This window comes from Mauremys mutica, chromosome 6 (genome assembly GCF_020497125.1).
Source record: "Mauremys mutica isolate MM-2020 ecotype Southern chromosome 6, ASM2049712v1, whole genome shotgun sequence".
NCBI classification, from domain to species: Eukaryota; Metazoa; Chordata; order Testudines; family Geoemydidae; genus Mauremys; species Mauremys mutica.
Window position 1 is genome coordinate 89,162,921 of NC_059077.1, and position 23,362 is coordinate 89,186,282.

The following is a 23,362-nucleotide window of genomic DNA, read 5'->3' on the forward strand; positions in this document are numbered from 1 at the left end:
ATGGCCCTTCCAGCTGTACATGTCTATGATTCTGTGCATATGAGCTGTGAGATACTAGATCACTTGCAAGATTCTGTTGAAGATGGAGACAGCAAGTTGGTTTAATGATTAGGGATGGAAGTGAAATATAGTTCTTTATCAAATAAGAGCTGTTTTAAACCTCCTGTCTGTTCCAAGCTGAACTAGAACCAACTTATAAAAGTTCATGCCCACCAGTGTTCCTTGCCCTGTGATGTCCAGACTGCCACGAAAGCACCTCACTGACTTACCTTTTGTAGTTGATTTCTCTCACAGCCCATATCTCTGATATCCTTCTCTTTGCACATGACCCCCATTGCCACCATTTTATGACCAGTCTGTGCTAGATTCCACATGGACCTCTTATCCAACAAGCTCTGGATTTCCATATAAGCCATTCTTCAGTGCGTGTCAGCTGGTGAAAATTTGGAAGAGCCACAGACTTGCATAGAGGCAGCTAGACCAGGAAACTACACTTATGTGTTAATGGGAAGCTGAAGGTGTGTTTGCGGGCCAGGGGAAAGGGTTGGCTAGTGAGGAGCAGAGGATGTGGTCTGTGCACTGAGAGTCTGAAATGAGGAATGGGTTGCACCTCCGTAAGTTAATGTTTGAATAAGCATCCAAACACTTGCATCCTCATCTGTTTTGATATTTGCTCATCGTTAATAATGATCAAATAGCACAATATGATGTGTTTGCGGGGGGGAGAGCAAGTTGGAATGTTTTTTATAAAATCATCTGACAATGTACTTTGCGTTTCAAGTATAAACACACCAATACATGTGTGAAAGACTCCTGAATCTAACAGTTAATCATTGATTTGTTTAAAGCTTCACATCGCAGAGCATCCAGCAGGCCATCTGGTTCTGAAATGGTTAATAGAGCAAGATGAAAAAATGAGAGATAATGGAAGAGAAGGTAGGCTGGGAAATTCATCTTTAATAGACCATCTGTCAGCTTTCAGCATAATTAAACTCATTTTGTAAGTTCAAACAAAAGATTGTTGTGTAAATTTTTAGATATATCAGAATATATAAAAGGTGGCGAATAGGCAATAAATGGTTTACATGTACTTTAGATGTTCATAAAAAGTATTTTGTCTCTGCGCAGTTGTGAGATGCTGTCTGGGTGAAGTGATGGAAGCTAAGCTCACTTTTTCCATCAGAGCAGGTTGACCTCTTCTTTAGAAACATAAGATCCCAAATGTGCTTTGCTGGTACCAAGAGTGTATTCTATTCCTTTGCCATTTTACCTAATACATTTTAGCATGTTAAAGGTATCTAGCATTTAAAAACGTAGACAAGATTGAAGATGGCATCTTTCTAATTAGAAGATTTGATGTTTTATTCCAGTTTATGAATATTGTGATCACCAGCTAAGCAGACCTGTAATTACTAGAGTGTATTTGTTACTGCTGCTGGATTACCACTTTCATTATAAAATTTCACCTCAAATATAGGACATCTCTGCTATTTTATGGCACAGATGTTGTCATCCGGAATGTAATCTTTAAAAAATTAATTCAGCTTTTTGTTACAGAGCAACAAAATCTAGCACCCTGTGGATTTTTTTCAGCCTAGCCTAAGATTAATTTTACTAAGATGGTAGAAAGACATCTTTTTATGCAAAACTTGTATGCATTCTTATTTTTTTTACAGTGAGGCTGGCACCACTAGGTATCTCAAATGCAACTTTGGAAAACAGATTATGTAGTGTGCCTGTTTTTTATTAGAGCTAGTTGGAATATTTTTGAGGAAATATGTTACTTCATGGAACAGGTGGAAATGTATTGGTTTTGACTAAATTTTCCTACGGAAGGATTGAGAGAAAAAATATGTACACAAGCTCTCAGGTTTCCAGTCTGCAAACCAATGCAGAACTAAAACAAATTTCAAAAGTTGCTGTGAAACAGTCGTCCTACTGACAGTTCAAATTTTTTTTGCAATGTTTAATTGTCTTATTTGCGACAATTTTCATGCAACTTCGTTGAATCCCTGCTACAATTTTTTTTCAAAGGCAATATATAGAAATCCCTATTAGTATGGATTCACAGTTTTTACCAGATGCCTGCTTCTAATGCTGATCTAAAAGCTGAGATAGGAGTTCAGGTGGATATGGAGTGGACGTTACTAGGCTTTTTTTGTGCATTAATTATATTGGTCTATGTTTAATACTTTTTATTTTTTTATTTTTGGGGTCATGCTATAGTTCTGATATCTACTCTTCCCTGCCAGAGTTTGGGTTGGCACATTTTTAATTCCATATTAGAACTTTTTGTCACATTCAAAAGGGGGAATTTTGTCTGAATATCTTTTATCTACCAGCCTAATTTAGATAATTGGTAGTTGATCAGTCCTTAATGTGCAGTTCTACTCTGTAAAGTGACTTTAAAATGGAATTCAGTGTTTATAGTTTCTCAGTTTCAAGATCAAATTTGATAATTTTACAAGTTAAATGTTTTTCTAAAGGCCACTTGTGCAAACTCAGCTTTGGGATCTGAAAGTCACACTGCGCTCTTCCCTTCTTACACATAACCAGTAGCAATGGTTCTGCAGGACCAGTTGTGCCCTCGGGGACACGTGTGTAAACTATTGCTTCAGTGGGATTGAACAGAGGGATGAAGGCCCATAATTGGAATAAATGTAAATAATTCTGTTGGCGATGCATGAGAAGGGATAGAACCTTCTTACTCTTAGCCATGCTGATAGCAGGGATAACAGATGCAAAACTTGATGGGCTTGTTTTGGTCATGTAAGTAAGTGACGATGATTGAATGCACCCAAGAAGCAGATCTTTTCACTAGCAAGGCATCCTTTACCAAGTTCCTTTTCAGTGTAGAAACATGCTTTTAAACATGAATACCTTTTGGTACTCTGTTAAACAGTTAAATAGTAGAAAGAAGCAAATGTGTGTCTGCCTTTATACCAGTGAGTTTTCATACAATTCAGTGTTGCTGTTGTCTAATTAGTTCTACACATTGTTTAGAATTAATCTTACGTTTGCAAAGGTATTGACTGTATTGAATAGTCAATTATTTGGAGAGTAAGCAAGAGCTTCTAAATATAGAGTGGATTAAAATGTTTGATGAAATCACTGTTACAGAGGACTTTTGAATAGGCCACGTTGCGTAATTTCGCCTTGCTCTTTTTTCCCCTCTAATAGGATGTTTTGCAAGAACGTTGGTGGAATGTGTCAGCCTTAAGAATATGAAGTCCTGGGCAGAAGTAAATCGAGGTGCCATGATTCTATGTTGGTATGTAAGACACGTGTCTGCTTCTAATTGGGTACCATTGTTTAATTCTTATACAGAGAATGCCATTCAAGTTTTCAGCCAAAATAAGGTAGTTTTCACGCACTTATGTACTTGCTTTTAATTGTGGTGTTTACAAGCAGGCTGTAGAGCAGTGGTGGGCAACCTGCATCCCGCATGCTGCACGCGGCCCATCAGGGTAATCCACTGGCAGGCTGTGAGACAGTATTTATATTGACCATCCGCAGGCACAGTGATCCACCGCTCCCAGTGGCCGCAGTTTGCCTTCCCAGTCAATGAGAACTGTGGGAAGTGGCGACCAGCACGTCTCCGTGGTCTGCACTGCTTCCCGCAGCTCCCATTGGCCAGGAACGGTGAGCCATGGCCACTGGGAGCTGTGGGCAGCCGTTCCTGCGGATGGTCAATATAAACACTGTCTCGCGGCCTGCCAATTACCCTGATGGGCTGTGTGCAGCCCACAGGTTGCCCACATCTTCTGTAGAGAATAACACTTGGCACATGCAAGCACAGACCAAACCTATTATTTCCCTGAGCTCAGGCTTTGGTACTGCTGTGAAATAGCTTTGTGCTGAAAAAGCCTTCTAGAGGCTGAAAAACATATTTATTGCTAACACTGTGCCCACCAGTGTCCCTACCACATGTATGAAAATCTGAAACAATATGCCAGTATGTACTAAATATGTTTTGTTCTTGTATGTACCTGTATTCAAAGGTAGCAAACAGGTATTCGGGCATCTTCTGTAAAATGTTATTCAGTTTATCTGTTATACAGGCTGTCTCTCAAGGCCTTTCCTGTGGTACTGGAGATATGTTTATCTTGTACTTCCTGGGCTGGAGGGGTGGTGGTTCTTAGAGTAAGCCATGCAGAGGTATATTATGTGCCAACCTGCTCTCTGTAATAAAGTCATGAGCTACAAAGGTCACTGTCTTTCTCACCTCCCCAGGATGAGACTATCACACCAAACATCCTACTTTGCTTATTAATACATTTGTTGGCAGTTAGTAAATAGGTGTCAGTTTCACTTTGTAATAGAAACTTGCAGTGTGACATCAGGGAAATCTGGAAATTGTTGTCTTAATAAACCCTAAACATCTAATCTGTGAAGTTTCAACGCCTTCAGTTCAGCAGAGATAACAAAATTACCTAATTCATAAGTATCTGACAGAACTGAGTCAAACACACCTAGTAACTCGTAAGTAGACAACATATCCTTTGTAAATTTAAAAAAAATAAAATCTTTTGGTTGAATCTCTTGTCTCTTTGCTTTACAACTCTAATTCCTATTGCTGTAGGGTAAGAATAGTTTGCTCAGACTGATTCTGTAGATAATTAGAAACGGTTTAAGTGATGAAAATGTGATTTATTGTGATCCAAGTTCAGTGTTAATTCTGTTTTGCAAACTTCAGTAGGGTTGCTGTTGATAGGAATTGGTAGTGTAACATACTATTTGCGTACAAACGAATTTAGTAAACTCTGCATTGTGATAAAATTGTTTGACTTACAAAGAGAGTTCACATCTTTTTTCCTTAGCTTTTATAAACAGACCCCTAATGTTTGATGAGCACATTTAATTCCTTTAAATTCTCTAATCCTGCACACAGATATTCAGTAGGATTTGTGTAGAATGATTTGTACATTGACAGTATGTTGTTACTTAACATTTGTCCTTAACTTAGGGCTTTGAGATTTGTTTAAAAGATTAACTCATCCTGGTGCCATTGGCAGTTTTCTTTATATATGTACCCTCTATTGAATTATTTTGATCCTACACATTAGAGCATTCAAGAAATTAATGTCGATCTTCACCCTTCACGTTTTAATGATTAAGGCTAAGATTTTCTCATGGATATTTTTAGTAAAAGTCAGGGACAGATCACGGGCAATAAAGAAAAATTCATGGAAGCCCGTGACCTGTCCCTGACTTTTACTAAAAATATCCATGAGAAAATGGCAAGGGGCTGGATATCTGGGAGCTCCAGGGCCCCCACGACCCTTTTATAGGTACTGTGTCTAAAATCATATGACTGTACGTGTGTTCCATCAAAATATACATAATTCACTTTGATTTAATAATTTGTAGACTGACACATTTCCTTCTCTGACTTCTCTGGAAAATTACCAGGCCTTGTCACTAGTGTTAAGAGAAACTGGATAAATCACAGGATTTGTAATGGATATGGGACCTTTTAATTGCTGGGTTACCAGTTCAGGTCAATAGTGATTGAAACATTGATTGGTGTCCTAACAGTTTGTAGTTTTGGTTAATTTCCTAGTAGACAAGCGTCCACCCCTCAAACCTCACAACAGTTAGTGCTAACTGTGACGTGCTTGGTAGCAATCTCAGTGGAGAGATCAAGGACAGAATGTGAATGGAGACCTTACCTACCCCAAGAGCTGGTAATTTGGGTCATGATTGAGGAAGGTTGTTTGGGAAGCCTGGATTACTGCTGCTCTGTGGCTACAGAGAGGAATTCATTTTCCAAGATTGCCAATCCAACATCTTTCAGCAATACTAAAATCTGACCCCTCCCCAAAGGAGAGGGGGACACATACACACTGGTTATAAGTATGTAGTTTCCTCTTGTACTAGAATTTCTAGCTTACATCACAAATTAATCCTTGTAGATAGGAATTCTTTTAAGTGCTTCAGAGCAACTTGACAAGCTGCTTTTTTCCTGCCATTTTGTGTGGCATTCATTTAACTTCTGTAATATGCAATAATTAATCTTATCCATGCTTAATTGCATGCTTTTAGACTAAAGATGCTGCCTAAATTATACAGCACTGTTGAGTTCAAAAAGTACCTTAATTAGATACAGGTAATGACTGCATATTTTTTTCTATAACATTTTAAATATTTTATATAAATACAAAAAGCAAAACAAAGATGTACATATAAAAGATGCCCCTGATATTTCTGTCAATTTCTTCTTTTGCCAGTAAGGGAGCCCAAATGGCTGTAGGATTTTATAGGATTTCTATTTGTTCCTGTTTTAAAAGTGCCTTTCTGCCTGTAGAAGTTGATTTTTCTTCATTTTTTGTTGGTTTATAGAAGCATCTATTCATATGCCTATCTAAATCTCTGCTTTACCAATCCAATTCACTTGAAGGTTTTGGTTTTGATATTTATAGAAGCTTAAATTGCTGCGCTATTTTGTGGGTCAGATGTGCATTCTGTTAATCACCATAGCATGTGCTGAACACTTCTGATATTTTTGTCACTCTTGATGAACTGGATTTTATAATGGAGAATCAGAGGTCTCCTGGTGTAAATTAGGCGTAGATCTCTTGAAGTGTAAATGGAGCTATACGAGCGTTTAGCTAGTGTAAGATCAGAATCCAGTTCACTTGTGCACATAGAGTGCAACTTCCTATCGGCAACTCGCTCAGAATTAAAATTATATGGAACCACTGCATGAGTGATATTGTTCTTATACTTCTACCATCGCCATGGTATTTGAAATGCCTATAACCTGGCCGTAAGAATTACATCCAGCATTGAGAGTTCATGGAAAAAAATGTGTATCAACAAATGATGGCAAGAATAAAAGGCATAGCTTTTAGAATTCCTGTATATTGTATAGACAAAACACATAGCTTTTTATGCCAGTAAGAGGTCTTATGAGTCAAAGAAGACAACATATATTTTGCCCCTTTGGAGTACATAATTGCAAATATTCAGCAATTAGTCTCTTTAAACAATATGGGGACCAGAAATTCCTTTTCAGTGTGTTAATTCAAAAAGCTTGCAAACTGCTATAGAAAACTTGGCTCATATAAACAGTTGATAAATAAAATTTGTTATTAGAAACTTATAAGAAGCAGTCCAGAGTGGATTACACTGTAATATGCTCTTTGTCCCAAAGGTAAACCATACCAGTTTCTCCTTGCTATTCACCCTATAGAATGTGTTAATTTTCTACATACTTGGCATGTTTTGTCAGTATCCTGCTTCTCTTGATCCTTACTAGTTTGTGGTGCTTGTAGATAGGCCATATGAATATGACCTATCTCTGTGTTGGTTTTTTTTTTAAAGAAACAAAGCTCCTCCTTAGATTGTAAGAGAACTTCTAGTTATAACTAAAAGCTTAACAGAAATTCCCAGTAGGACTTATAAGTCCAAGTCAAAGAATTACATCTCAAAATAGTGTAGCTGAAAATAGACCTGCTCTTTATTGGATGTGGCATGGCTTCCTGCCTCTTGTACCATCAGCCTCGGCAGGATTTTAGGTCATAGGGGGAAGACAGATTTGTATATAAACAAGCTTTATTAATTCCTCTTTTCACATTCCATGCAGCTTGGTCTATTTATCCTTGGTAAGAATCTAACAAATTAACAAGAGGTTATAGTTGGCTACTTGCAAGTTCATGGTAAAAACCATAGAAGTTGGAGATGTTAAAGATCTGTTGTCATTCAGGCCATCTCCCCGCCAATGGATGTTTGTTCCTCATAGTGTAAAGTCCTAAGCAACAGGACATCCTACTGCTGCTTACCTAGGTGAAGAAGTTCTGTAGACTAACCTCACTGCTGGGAAGCTTTTTTCCTGATGATCATCCTAAATGTTTTCTTTCATCCTATTCCTATTAGTTATACATCCTTATCACTGCTGAAATAATGCTACTTTTCAGCAAGGAAGCTGGCTTTCCAGAGTAACAGAATAAAAATAAACCATGTAAAGTTCTATGGTCCTGAAGTATAGGAATCCCAGAGCATCAAGTAGAGATCACTAGATCCGCTATAGAGCTATGCCATCATTTGCTGTGTTTGCCTGGTGGAATTGCTTCCATATTTTTGTGTGTCTCTCTCTTTGTGAGAGAGAGAAAATCAGTACCTGGCCGGAAGTGGGTTTCTTTTTAAATAGTTACTGATTTTATTTGTACTGTCCGACATTATTTTTGTTTGACCTAAAAGTTGACCTTTGAAATATAATGTTTTCTCCCCCTTTCTTGTAGCCTTCTCCGAAGCACAGATCAAGAAGTGGCAAATAAAGTCAAAGGAGGACTAAAAAGCCTCATTCCGCAATTGAAATGCAATAAAAATGTAAAAGGAATAGAGGCTCTGCTAGAGACATTAACTTCCTAATTTAAATGAGTTTCAGAAAGACCAGTTTCCTGTCATTGTAACCAAATACAAGTCAGTGGACGTTTTGCACAGTGTTTGATTATTTTTGTAATATCCTTTGTAAAAGTGTATTTGTAAATTAAACTGTTTCTAAAATGATTTGGCTGTTCTGCTCATAAATCCAGTTGTCTCTAGTTTCAGAACCTGAATGACACTGAATCCATCATCAGGGGATTTTAAGCTCTGGCAAACTAATAACAGCTTATAAAGACATCTGAACATCTAGCTAAAAATTTAAATCTCTGCTTGTTTTTCCCATTATCTTGTATAAAATCTATTTATACTGCTAATAATTATATTTACTTCTTTTAAAAGTGATCAGCTAATTACTGTATAAACTGAAACATCTCTTCTGGAGATATTCTTATTTACTGGACAAATCCATCTGTTCTTAATAATGATCTTCTCCATCTGGCTGGCCTTGTTTTAAAAAAAACAAACCAAAAACAAAATCCCGCCCTGTCCTGTTGAACAGAGATGGATGTGACACGCACAGTTAGAGAGCTCCTGATAGTAGTTCTCAAAAATTGCTTTGGCTTTTCAAATAGATCTGAAAGGGGTCAATAGTTATTTGTAATGGGTTATGCAGATTTCTTACCAGCAAGATGCTTTTTCTTCACTCCTCCACTAAGCATAGGCTTTTTTAGCTTAACATTTGAGGTATTCAGCAAATGGAATTTTCTGTTTGTCTCCTCCTTTTAGTGGAAACAAAAATGAATTTAATGAACACATTTAATTTACTTACAATTACTGTTGACTGATAAATTTTAACTAGCCTTGAGAAAATAGAAAGGTACAGTGCTGCCAACCACAACATGCATATAATCTTTTGGCACAGCAGAATGTAGAAATATGACATAAAACACAGGGTAATCACATCTGGCACAGGATTAATTCATTTCCTTTTTGGATATATCCTTGGCTAGTATTTGAGCACTTGCTCTCGTGAGCAGTCTCAGTGAAGTCATTGAGAGTAAGGCATGCAGGATCCAAGCCCTAGTGTTTGAGCCCATCCATGCTCCTAGTAAATTTGTGGAATATGGTAACTTACTTTTCTGAGAGCACCACTGGGCTCATAGTTAGTGCAATACTGTTGAGGTTTTAATCTCCCCAAAATGAGGAAACTCAGGGTTAAGATTTGCATTGTGACAGTTTTTTTTTTAACCTCCTATACTTGTGCAATATTGCAGCTTTTAATTACATGAACGTATAACTCAGGAAATGTAACATAGTATCTGCAAGTATTTATATTAAACGTATAAGTCAGTAGTGCAGGCACAGAAATGGCTTGAAACTTTCGGCAATGTTGAAGGGCTGTATATTAAAAATTTGCTATATTTATAACTGCAAATATTTAGCCATTGTTTTCTGGTAAAATATAACTTCCTTTGGTTTCAGATAATGAATAATATAACATTGATTGTAAATTGTATAGCTGTTACTGAATTGAAATGCATGACAAATTAGTTTGAGAGAAGCTCCGCCCGGAGCCTGCACCCCTGAGCCTCTCCCTGCTCCCCAATCTCCTGCCCCAGCCCTGATCTCCCTCCTGTCCTCTGAACCCCTCATTCCTAGCCTGGAGCACCCTCCTGCACCCCAAACTCCTGAGCCCCACCCCAGAGCCCGCACCCCCAGCCGGAGCCTGAACCCCCGCACCATACTCCTCTGCCCTAGCCCGGAGTCCCCTCCCACACTCTGAACTCCACTTTTCTGGCCCCACCTTGGAGCCAGCACCCCCAACCAGAGCCCTCACCCCCTCTCGCACCCCAGCCCCAATTCTGTGAGCATTCATGGCCCGCCATACAATTTCTATTTCCAGTTGTGGCCCTTGGGTCAAAAAGTTAGTCCACCCCTGATCTAGACAAAGATTATTTCTCTGGTAAAAGAGCGACTTGTACCTTATTTATAGAAAGAGACCTTCTAAAAATGTTAAAATGTATTACTGGCACACAAAACCTTAAATTAGAGTGAATAAATGAAGACTCAGCACACCACTTCTGAAAGGTTGCTGACCCCTGCATTAATTTCTAGTTTTATGTTTAATACACACATCCTAAAACAAATGAAACACATTGTTTAATCTTCATGAGAAGCAAATCTTTCTTGCTTTCCAACTATCCTGTTCACAGATTAACACGCTATATAGTAACTCCTTGCTTAACGTTGTAGTTATGTTCCTCAAAAATGTGACTTTAAGTGAAATAATGTTAAGCGCATCCAATTTCCCTGTAAGAATTAATGTAAACCGGGGGGTTAGGTTCCAGGGAAATGATGATTGTGAAGCTTGGTTGAGGTGGTGGAGTTAGAGGGTGGGATATTTTCCAGGAAATGCCTTACTGCTAAATGATCTAGCACTCGGCTGAGCCCTCAAGGGTTAACACATTGTTAATATAGCCTCACATTCTACAAGGCAGCACGAATGGAGGGAGGGGAGACAGCAAGGTAGAGAGATACAGAGACACACACCGTGTGTGTATGTGTGTGAGAGAGATGTGCATTGCCCCTTTATGTACACTGACCCTCCTTTAAGTACACTGACCCCACTTTAAGTAGATCAACAAGTTGAGACAGCAGCTGCTGCCAGCAAGCTCCCTCTGTCCTGAGCCTTGTCGTGTTTCCCCCCCACCCCCAATGCCCCGCTCCGTGGAAATGGGATAAAGGAGCGGGGGCAGGGGGAGATCCTGACATTAGCACCCCTTTTCCCCTCCCCCACCCAGCACAGCAAGCAGGAGGCTCCCGGGAACAGCTCCAAGGCAGAGGGCAGGAGCAGCACAGGGCAGTGGGGGTTGGCCAGCAGAACTGCCTGCAATTGGTAGCCTGCTACCTGGCTGCTGCACAGGGAACTTAGGGGAGCTGATAGCAGGGCTGTCAGTCCACCCTGGCTCCAAGCCCCCACCACCTAGCTCCAACAGGCTGCTCTTTCTGCAATCAGTGGACAAAGCAGGCGGCTGTCAAACAACTTAAGAGATCATTACGCAGTTTTAAACTGGCATGTTCTCTAATTGATCAGCAACATAATGAAACGTTAACTGGGATGACATTAAGTGAGGAGTTACTGTGTGAAGAACTCTGTTGTGATGTGAATATGTAAACAAAAAAACCACAAGTCCTACCCAATAATTAGGTTAATTAAACCTGGAAGTGCACACTTGCATGTCACAATTAAAGCAAAGAGATTCCACCATTATCTCAGTTCATATCTACTGATGTGGCTGTACTGTGCTGACTATGCTTCTTTCTGATCCCACTTAATCTTATAAATGGTAGGAAACACTTAAAGGTTAATCCCAATTAGACCTAGTTGGCAGTGACATAAAATGTTCATACTTGTAGACACGTATCCACTCCAGGATCAGCTGTTGAAGGACTGTTGCAACTCATCAGTTTCTGAGTAGCAGCCGTGTTAGTCTGTATCCGCAAAAAGAACAGGAGTACTTGTGGCACCTTAAAGACTAACAATTTGTTAGTCTTTAAGGTGCCACAAGTACTCCTGTTCTTTTCATCAGTTTCTCTAACTGGATTTTCTCTTGTGACAGTGAAACAGATAATTTTAATTAGCGTCAGATAATGAATTTAAACTGCAGTGAAGTGTTTCCAAAGTCTTAGTTACTGCCCTAAATAACAAACCTGATGGAAACATGTAGCAGCATTTGTGATGGAGTGCTAATGATAGCAATGATGGAATAATAGAAAAGGCTCCTTCAGTCAGATTGATCGTTAGCTACTTTCCTCAACAGCCTCACAATCAAAGAAAAGTTTCTGGCATATATGAATATTTCTCTGTACAGAGAACTTACAGGCATTAGAGAAAATAAGATACCACTAAAGATAACTGCTGGTAGACTGAATTGCAAAGTTGTATACGAATATTTGCTTACAATATCCTGGCTGGTCTTTACTTTCTTCACTTCCATATACCAATACCTCTGCCTGAACATCCCCCTATATTTTTCTCCTCCGCCTCAAAATTATCCTAATGCCTCTAAAACGGATTGCTGTTATTTGATTCATAATTTGATTATATATTTCTCATATCTTGTTTCTCTGTCTAGAGACACTTTCACTCAATTCTTTCTCCTGAATTCCTATTAGGTTATTCCTCCTTTTGTATCCCATGCAAATATGACCACATGGCTTAAAGTTTGTTTTTGTTTTTGAGGGTTTGGTTTTTATTAGAACGTCTACTGGCAGCTACCAAGTAAAGTTGGAGTGCAAGCTCTTTGGAACAAGGACTGTCTCTTACCATGTGTTTGCAGCAGCTAACATGAAGGGGCCTCTGGGCACTGCAATAAAATGTTATAATTATGCTAAAATTTCTACTGTTTTCACAAAAGAAACAGGTCAAACTTCTGTTAATGTCACACAACACCTCTGAAAACTGAGGGTACATCTACACTACCCGCCGATTGGCGAGTAGTGATCGATCTATCGGGGATCGATTTATCATGTGTCGTATAGACGCGATAAATTGATCCCCGATGGCTCTCCCGTTGACTGCTGAACTCCAGCTCTGCAAGAGGTGGAAGCAAAGTCGACGGGGGCACAGAGGCCGTCGATCCCACACTGCGAGGACGCAGAATAAGTGATTCTAAGTCAATCTAAGATACGTCGACTTCAGCTACGCTATTCTCATAGCTGAAGTTGTGTATCTTAGATCGATTCTCCCCCCACCCCCACCCCCCCAGTGTAGACCAGGCCTCATGACTGTGTGAGATGGGGAGGAAGATTTTCACATCTGTTATGAAAGTCTTTTTTGAGGGTTAAGGAACTAGTCATATGGAATATGTAAATCATAAATTACTTATAAAGAAAAAGTATTTGACATGGGGGGGGGAATAATTTTTCCTGATCCCTGGTGAAACTAATTTAACAGACACCATGTTGTTAATTTCCTCATCTGCTGTGGGACCTCCTTTGTGTGGAGATGGAGATTGATAGACGTGGTGATTAAAAGACCTTGAGTATAAAAAGGATTTTGATAGTATTTCCTTGTTCTTCCCTCTCTGAAATATTGTACCTGGTAAGCCACTCATATTACATATGTTAAATAATGTAACTTACAATATTGCCAATATTCAGTGTGTACTGTTAACTATTGTTTTTCTAATACAATAGAAAATGGCTTATAACTCACAAGAATATTTCAGGAATTTAGAGCTCTTATTTGTGTTAAAACACCTAGCCAGAGGAAAAATGATTCTCCTTCTAGGTCAGTGATACTCAGACCTCAGTGATCCAAGAGCCAAGCTACTGATCAACATTACCCAAAAGAGTAGTATGAATTCATTGTTTCATTTACTATAGTACTATACATTCAGATTTAAACAGTATAGTGGGGAAAATATTTAGTTTTATATTAGGGTTGTTGATAATCACAGTTAACTCACGTGATTAACTCAAAAAATGAATCGCAATTTAAAAAATTAATCGCAATTAATCTCAGTTTTAATCGCGTTAATAGAATACCAATTGAAATTTATTAAGTATTTTTGGATGTATTTCTACTTATTTTCAAATATATTGATTTCAGTTATAATCAGTAGTGCAATCTATCATGAAAGTGCAACTTACAAATGTAGATTTTTTGTTTGTTTGTTACATAACTGCTCTCAAAATCAAACAATGTAAAACTTCAGAGCCTACAAGTCCACTCAGTCCTACTTCTTGTTCAGCCAAATTGCTACGACAAACAAGTTTGTTTACATTTACAGGAGATAATGCTGCCCACTTATTTACAGTATCACCAGAAAGTGAGAAATGCCACCAGCAGAAGGTTGTTTTTCTTTTTTGGTGGTTCGGATTCTGTAGTTTCCACATTGGAGTGTTGCTCTTTTAAGACTTCTGAAAGCATGATCCACACCTCATCCCTCTCAGATTTTGGATGGCACTTCAGATTCTTAAACCTTGGGTCAAGTGCTGTAGCTATCTTTAGAAATCTCACATTGGTACCGTCTTTGCATTTTGTCAATCTGCAGTGAAAATGTTCTTAAAATGAACATGTGCTGAGTCATCATCCGAGACTTCTATAACATGAAATATATGGCAGAATGTGGGTAAAACAGAGCAGGAGACATACAATTATCTCCCAAGGAGTTCCATCACAAATTTAATTAACACATTTTTTTAACGAGCATGGATGCATGTCCTCTGGAATGGTGGCTGAAGCATGAAGGAGCATACGAATGTTTAGAATATCTGGCACATAAATACCTTGCAATACGGGCTACAAAAGTCCCATGGGAACGCCTGTTCTCACTTTCAGGTGACCTTGTAAACAAGAAGCAGGCAGCAATATCTCCTGTAAATGTAAATAAACTTGTTTGTCTTAGCAATTTGACTGAACAAGAAGTAGGACTGAGTGGACTTGTAGGCTTTGAAATTTTACATTGTTTGTTTCATTTCTGAATGCAGTTATTTTTTGTACATAATTCAACATTTGTAAGTTCAACTTTCATGATAAGGTTATTGTATTACATTACTTGTAGGAGGTGAATTGAAAAATACTATTTTGTTTTTTATAACACAAATATTTGTAATAAAAAATAAATATAAAGTGAGCATTGTACACTTTGTGTTCTGTGTTATAATTGAAATCAATATAATTGAAAATGTAGAAAACATCCAAAATATTTAAATAAATGCTATTTTATTATTGTTTAACAATGCGATTAATCACAATTAATTGTTTTAATCCCTTGACAGCCCTAATTTTAACATGGTGTTTTTCCCAGTATAGGCAAGGTCCATGCAGGGGTCTGTATCTTAAAATGTAGTCCATAATATGAAATAGCTTGAGAGCCTAAACAAACGAAAACATAAATCACACCCAAAGTGAGCAGGGTCGTGACCCAGGACTGGATCGCCACATGTCAGGCACTGGGTCGCTCTGGTCAGCACCATTGACCGGGACGTTAAAAGTCCCATCGGCAGTGCTACCCAGCTAAGGCAGGCTAGTGCCTACTTGTCTCAATACCATTCCATGCCCCAGAAGCGGCTTCTAGGTCGGGGTGGGGGGCACAGGTCCATGTGTTGCCCTTGCCCGAGCACCCGGCCAATGGGAAACGGGGGGGTGGTGTCTGCAAGCAAGAGCTGGACCTGCTGCTGGCTGCTTCTGGAGTGCAGCCCAGTCTGCAGTGCCAGGACAGGCAGGAAGCCTGCCTCTGCACCCCGGCTGCGCCGCTGACTGGGAGCCACCCGAGGTAAGTCCACGCCCCAATCCCCTACCCCAGCCCTGAGCCCCCCCAAACCTGGAACCCCTTCCTGCACCCCAAACTCCTCATCTCCAGCCCCACCCCAGAGCCTGCACCTCCAGCCCATAGCCCCCTCCCACACTCTGAACCCCTCATTCCTGGCCCCACTCCACAGCCCTCACCCCCGCATCCCAGCCCTGAGCCCTCCCACACCCCAAACCCCTCAACCCCAGCTCCGTTGGGTCATGGGCGTCAACAATTTTCTTCAGCTGGCTCTGCAGGAAAAAAGTTTGAAAACCACTGGTCTAGGGGATGGTTCTAGTTTAGAGAGCCATGTTTTTAGGTTGCTTGTCAGCATTGTTATTGACATTAGCATTGGTGGGCTTTGTGAATGAGGTGAACTTTAAGGAGGGGTTTGAATGAGGAGAGGAGTTGGCACCTGGCGCTTTGGGTCGGGGATGTCATTTCAGGCACAGAAAGCAGCACGGAAGACAGAACAGAGGCAAGGGAGTGATGTGGTAGAATGTGTAGCAAAGGGGACAAGACAGCAGAGATGTAGCGGGTCAGAACTCTGAAGGGGAGGATGAGAAGGCTGAGCTTGATGCAGAAGACGAGGTAGCCATCGAAAGTGTTCAGAGAGGCATAATTTGTCTGAGCAATGGATGCTAAAAGCACTGCATTTTGCATGCTGGGTGCTTGGGAGAGCAGATATGAGATTTACATTAAATCAACACTGTCATAAAGGATTTTGTACTGGTTCCAGAGCATGGAGACTTACAAATTCATATAGCCCCCATGCAGCGAAATAAGAATTTATCCAGAAAGCCAGCTCATTTTGGCTTTCTGATCCACCATTCCATTACAGCTCCTGAGCTTGCCATTTGGCTCCAGCCATATCTTGTTTTAAAGCAGAAAAACACATGTTTGTGATTTTGAGAATGTGCATTGTTCGCTGCCTGTTAATCCCATCAGCAAAAAGATGAAGATTAGTGAAGCTGGTCTAAAGCTTAGTATGTCCAACCTACCGTTAAAGTAACTTTAGCTTGTGCCCTCATTCACTGGTCAGTTGTGGTGATGGTGGTGTTTTTTGTTTTGTTAATTGGGTTTTGGCACTTTCTTATTTTATCTACACTTCCTTTTAAACTTGGAACGTGTGGGCCCTGGCCTTAAAGGGGAAAAAATGGCAGTGAAATTGTAAAAACATTCACTGATCTTTTTGAAACATGCAAGCTGAATATTAAACAAATCCCTGAAGTTCCCTGGGACCGGTGCCTAGAATCAGTGCTGTTTGTGCAGTGGGAAGTATTTAGTATTGACATTGTCTTATGCAAGTAAAAAGAATGGGGAAATTCATCTCTGGTGTAATGTATATAGAATTAGACTGAGGGTTCATCTAGTTCAGTGTGGTAACGGTGCGGACTTCACAATGCAGGTTAAAACGTTACTTTTTAGTAGCGTCACCACTGATTGAATAACTACAGAACAGGGACTTTAAGTGGAGCTGCTGCTGGTAAATGTGTCTCTTGTAAGTTGATACATAGTCTTATTACTGAAGTATTTATTAGTAAAGTAAGCAAGCAGTTCTTGGCTCATGTATTTGTCTTCTGTTTTAGCAGGACAGGCATAGTGGCAGAAGAGGGAAATCAGACACGCTCGCCCATTAAGCTTTTGATGACAGTTGTCCACTGTTCTCAACACAAAATACTTTGCCTAAATAATATCCTCCAGGAACTCCTGCCCTAGCCCTGTGCAATAAGATGGGGACAGCATCCCCATGCCACTACAGTCAGTGTTATAGCTAAGTGTACATGATCATAAGATATTGTATAAAGCAAATCTTCCTGACCTGTCAGAACATTTTTTCATTTGTTTATCCAGTATATAAAAAAATATTTTAAAAGGCTGCTATGTTTTAAGCACTGAGGACAGGATCCAGGCACTAGATCTACCTGAGCAGACTCTTGCCCCCGCATGGAGTCCCCTTGACTTCAGTGGAGCTCCAGACAGTTGTGCCAATTGTGCCAATTGCAGGAGAATGCAGGAGAATGTCTCTGCCTTTCATTGGGGAATTGTTGGAAGGATTTTGGAGGTCTATCAGCACTAGAGGGATTTTTTCCTGTGCCGTCACTGCAACATGTGTGTTCCAGTCTAAGTTAAAGCAGAGTCAGTGATTCGGGGGAAGGACAGCATTGCCCGTCCCCCCCATCCCAGAACCATAAACACCAGAGCAGCAGACAGCTGGTGTGAGTTCCCTGCCTTTCTGGGGGCGATGGGGCTCTGACTTCTGGCTTCAGCTCTGGGGGTGGCAGGCAGCAGGCTCCAGGCAGGCTCAATCCACAGGCTTGGGCTCCCAGCTGCAGGGCCAGGTGGGCTCCATCCCCCGTCCACGCCATCACCCCTGGCCCCCACTGCCTCCCTACCTACCTCCTCATTCAAGGCTTAGGGGTTGTCTACACTACTGCACAGGGTTGATCTAAGATACGCAACTTCAGCTACATGAATAGTGTAGCTAAAGTTGACGTACTTAGATCTACTTACCACGGTGTCTTCACTGCTGTAAATTGACAGGTGACGCTCTCCCATCAACTCTGCTTGAGCTCCTCATTCTGGTGGAGTACCAGAGTCGACGGGAGAGCACTGAGTGATCGATTTATTGCGTCTATACTAGATGCAATAAATCGACCCCACTGGATTGATCACTGCCTGCTGATCCAGCGGGTAGTGTAGACAAGCCCTTAATTTGTGCCCCAGCTTGCCTGGGCTGAGTAAGTCTGCTGTGAAAAGTGATATCTGTATGTTTGTAAATATCACATTTCATTGCCTCTCAGCTAGCTAACAAGTCTGTTGCTGTGAAAAATGATATTAATAAACATAAATATATCATTTTTTACAGAAGCAGACTTACTAGCTAGCAAGTCTAAAACAAAAATGCAACCAATAAAAGCAAAAGAAACAATAAGACAAGACCATGCAAAGCACCTTAACTACATTTCTATTCTGTTTAGATCTAGTAACTAACAGAAACAACTGTACATTATTTTTATTATTGAGTCTGCAAAAAACCCCTACATAGATAGATTACAATGATTTGGACATGTATATGTTCATAATTATATGTTTTTTTCTAAAGTTAATTAAGTATTTTAGGAAAAATTATCATAGTGGCCACCAGCAAGAGTTGGGGGCCACACTCTGAGGCCACCAAAATGTTTGTTGTGCAAACCCTTGGTTTAAAGCATCTCCAAACCCAGGTCATAAGGTTTTCTGTATGGACATTAGTGGGGTAGGCTAAAATCGGGCGTTAACCGTGCAGTGCTCTTAGTTATGGTTTCAACCTGCTTCCAGCATATGCTGTTGTCTTAAAGCAGTGGTGGGCAACCTGAGGCCTGTCACAGTAATCCACTGGCAGGACACGAGACAGTTTGTTTACATTGACAGTCCACAGGCACAGCCGCCCGCAGCTCCCAGTGGCCGCAGGTCAATTAGCAATGAACATATTCCAGCCAGTTTCACCTACCAAAACCGATGAAGCCATAGGGTTACACAATGAAGAGAAAACTTAGTGTGCAGAATCTTTATTACTGGTAACGATGGATGGGAAGGAAAGAACACAACTTGACTTTCAGATCCCAGCCTGGGTTTGCATGGGCAGCAGTTAAGGGAGGAAAAAATCCTTTTGCTTGTAAACTGAGCAAACTAGATGTGAAAGTTACTGAGGCAGTAAATATGGAACCTCACACTGCTGTTCTTACAAAATCACTTTATGGCGTGGAACTGAACATCAACTGTCGTAGCTTTATAATGAGGTGTTTGGTAATCCCCTATCTAAGGACACCTGGATTATTTTTAGGTTACTCAGACTATTTTTATTAAATTATTTTAAATTACATGTTCCAACATACATTTAAAAAAACAACAACCTACTGCCTCTGACTGTTCATTTACCAATCCATGCTAAAGTCCTGAATAACTGTTATAAATTGTGCAATTTCTCTACTATTGAATAAGGAAGTTAAGAAAGGTTATGTAAATAACAGATAAGTATGGCACATAGATATTTGAGGGTACCAAATAATAGGACAAACTCAGTTATCAAAACAGCTAAAGATCTTTTTAAAGCTATCTGAAGTGAGCAGAAGCAGATTCCATTATCTTGGGTTTTAATAAAGTCCATTCATTTTTTAAAAATTTGAACTTTATTAGAGAATCTTTTTTATGATTCATAAACCTAAAACTGCCTAGTTTAAGATAAAAATTACTACTTGCCTTGGAGGCATGGGAATAGTACCAGATTCCCATTAAATTATTATTCTTTGGTTGACCCTTCAACAGCTATATTTCTACATTAGAAAAATAAACTTAGATGCTTAATTGTATCTACAGCATGATGATCTTTTTAGACAAGCATCTTCGCAAAAGCTCTTTCCAATGCGGCTTTCTTTTAATCCTTAATGTTGGGGGCTGATACTTGGGAGATCTGCCTTGCCTTTTAATCCTGCAGGGCTAAAATAAGGGAGAGGGGGAAACAATAATTAATTGTTCTAATGGATGAGACCAGTCCATCTTGAACACTGACTGCTCCCTTGAATACTGGAGTCAAGATCTTCACTGCATTGAAACATATGGAAAGAATGTATATTTGGTCTCCCTCAAGGGCTCATTAGTATCTGTAATTGCTTAAAATGCAAGAAACTCAAACATGGCACATTAAGAGGACAGAATTTTAATTTCACAATGCCATGAAAAAAACCTGCACCCTTAACTATCCCAAACTCCCTGTTCCACAAAACAAGGACTTCTAGCTAAGTTTCTCAGTGGTAGAAGATGACAGAACAAGGAGTAATGGTCTCAAGTTGCAGAGGGGGAGGTTTAGGTTGGACATTAGGAAAAACTTTTTCATTAGTAGGGTGGTGAAGAACTGGAATGGGTTACCTAGGGAGGTGGTGGAATCTCCTTCCTTAGAGGTTTTTAAGGTCAGGCTTGACAAAGCCCTGGCTGGGATGATTTAGTTGGGTTTGGTCCTGCTTTGAGCAGGGGGTTGGACTAGATGACCTCCTGAGGTTCCTTCCAACCCTGAGATTCTATGATTCTATGATTCTTATGCTCTGCCCCTCCTAGTATTTCCTCTCATGTCTACTACGTGCATTGAACATTCCTTTGGTTATCCAACTACTATTTTCCTTATGGTGTCCAAATAACCAAGGCTGCACTGGATGATTTTAAGATCCTTGACATTCAGTACTTGACTTCCATTTTAGTAAGCTTAGTGCACTGAGGACACACATGGAAGCCTCTGTGAACGTGGAAGAGGAGGTAAGAATAATAAGACTTTTTATATGTATGCACGTATGGCTAGATTCACACAAGGATTTAAGCGCCTAAGTGCTACTTCCTCTGCCTAATTAGCCTGTGTATCCACATTCGATCCGCAAAAATTATCTGCAGATATCTGCATATGTGGATTTCCGCTGAGTTGCAGGGCTCTACACCAGGGCCAGATTGAGGCTCTGAGGCATCCCCCCTCCCCGGAGCCTGGTCAGGGAGAGATGCACTGGCAGCTGCAGGGAGCTGTGGTGGACCCGCCTGCCTTGGGTGGGGGGTGGGGGTGGGGAGCGCCCCCTGGCCCCTAGCCTCCCCGCCTAGTGTTGCTGCTCCTCAGCCCCATCCCACCCAGGGCAAGGGACCCAGGTTCCCCGCCTGCCTTTCCCCAACCCGGCTCCGGGGGGGCGTGGCTCAGTGCCACAGTCTGGCCACGATAAGAGCCGGGCGGGCAGCTGTGGGGAGCTGTGCCCGTGGGGGATCCTCCACCTGCCTGGGCGATGGGCCCGAGCAGGTCCCAGCCTGTGTCCCTGTCCCCCCACCCAGGACAAGTGGAGGGATCCAGGCTCCCCACAGCTGCCAGCGCAGCCCTCCCCTACTGGGCTCCGGCCAGGGTGGGGAGGAGACTCAGAGCCAGAGCCCGGCCACGGTAAGAGGTGGGTGGGCAGGCAGCTGTGTGGAGCTGGTGGGGCCCCTCCCCCTGCCCTGGGCAGAGAGCCCAAACAGCCCCCAGCCTGATGAGGGCAGGTGGAGGATCTGCGCCACGGTTCTTCACAGTTGCCCGCCTGGCTCTTACCATCAGACCCCTGCATGGATACAAAATTTGAAGCCTCATCTGCACTGGTGGTATCTGCAGAAACAGTTCACGGATATAAAGCAGATACCTGCGGATTTGCAGGGCTCTACCCGTGGGGCCTGAATCTGATCCAGTAAGTGTGCTCAGAGCTCACCTACCAAATTGGCCCCTATCGATGAGCTTACACAAAATGGCCGGGAGGACATGAGCAGGGGCGGCTCTAGGGATTTTGCCGCCCCAAGCACGGCAGGCAGGCTGCCTCCGGCGGTTTGTCTGCGGAGGGTCTGCTGGTCCCGTGGCTTCGGCGTACCTCCCGCAGGCAGAGCACCCCCCGCGGCTTGCCGCCCCAAGCACGAGCTTGGCGTGCTGGGGCCTGGAGCCGCCTCTGGACATGAGTAGGATGAGGCCCTCCCTCACAGCTTTTAGCCTAGTGGTTAGGGCAGTCTCCCTGTGCCTCCAACCCCCTCCATGCCTACCAGCTCCAAGATGGGCCTTCCCTGTGCATCCAGGGCCCCACTGCTCAGTTCCCAGGAGCCCCCTCCTTGTGCCTCTGGAGCCCAGCCCCCTGCAGCTCCCAGTAGTCCGTGCATGTGTCTCCATGTCCGAGCCCCACCCAGCTCCTGGGGGGGGTGTCTCTCCCTGTGACCCCGACCCTGCTTGTTGTCTAGCCAGGTCCCAGGGGGCCCCTCCCTGTGCATCCAGGTCCCTGTTCCTCCCCAGTGGCCAGGTCCCAGTCCCTCTCGCTCCCGGGAGGGGGCTTCCTGTCCCGTTAGTCCTCCTCCATGTCCATCTAGCTCCCAGGAGGGAGGTCCCTCCCTGTGCCTCCAAGTCCCAGCCCACCCTAGCTCTCAAGAGGCCGACCCCTCTGCCTCTTAGTTCCCATTGTCCCCAGTTCTCATGCTGTCCCCCAGGTTTTGCAGTTCCCCCATGCTGTTTTTCTGACCCTCCAGCTCCCCATTTTCCCTAGTTCTCAGGGATGTCCCCCTTTTTTGTGCTTAGCCCAAAGGGAGGTGGTAGTGCAGCAGATTGGAGATATTTTGGGGCACGAACCTTCCACCATCATCACCCACCTGAGCTACCTTCAGTGCGCTGGAACATTTGCATTTGAACCTCCTCCATCCTCCACTAACCCACCTTCCCTGGGACTGGGCAGGAGCACTTGAAGGGGGATGCTCAGTATTGGGGTGTGGGGAGAGATCTGCCCTTTTGGCACCCCCATGACACTTTACCCCCTGCCCCTCACATCCCCACACCAGTGAGATGCTGTACTCCTCTGGTTCCTGCCCGCCCCCCCGCCTCCCTTTACTGGGTCTCTCAGGTCACCATGCTACCATAGCGCCCTCGTGCTCTCCAGTTGCTGGGCCTCTCCTTGGACTGCTGACCTGTTGTGTGGAGCCCAGGCAAGCAGTAGGGGCTGGGTGGCAGTGGGAGGCAATGGGCACCAAAATACAAATTTGCCCAGAGCACTATTTTCCCTAATGCCAGCCCTGGTGCTCTGAATATGGTTTTTGAAGTGAGAGTTGACAGGCGGCGTTATAACAGGTTTGTCTGGCGGGCGAGAGTAAGAAAAGCCACTGGATTGCTAATTGACTTCTTTGATAGAAAAATATTTCTTTCTGCTTAACACCACAGTTAAATTTTCATG

The 23,362-nt window shown here is 42.1% G+C and overlaps 1 protein-coding gene across 3 annotated transcripts in view; it reads left to right on the top strand.

Annotated features, from left to right (window-relative positions):
• PUM3 (pumilio RNA binding family member 3) overlaps window positions 1-8,513 on the top strand; it is a 37,567-nt gene extending 29,054 nt beyond the window's left edge. For all 3 annotated transcript variants that reach the window (XM_045021503.1, XM_045021504.1, XM_045021505.1), the window contains exons 16-18: window positions 849-936; window positions 3,181-3,271; window positions 8,244-8,513. In XM_045021503.1, coding sequence (XP_044877438.1) covers window positions 849-936; window positions 3,181-3,271; window positions 8,244-8,373 — 309 coding nt within the window. In that variant the 3' untranslated portion in view covers window positions 8,374-8,513. The remainder of the gene's footprint in view (window positions 1-848; window positions 937-3,180; window positions 3,272-8,243) is intronic.
• The last annotated feature ends 14,849 nt before the right edge of the window (window positions 8,514-23,362 follow it).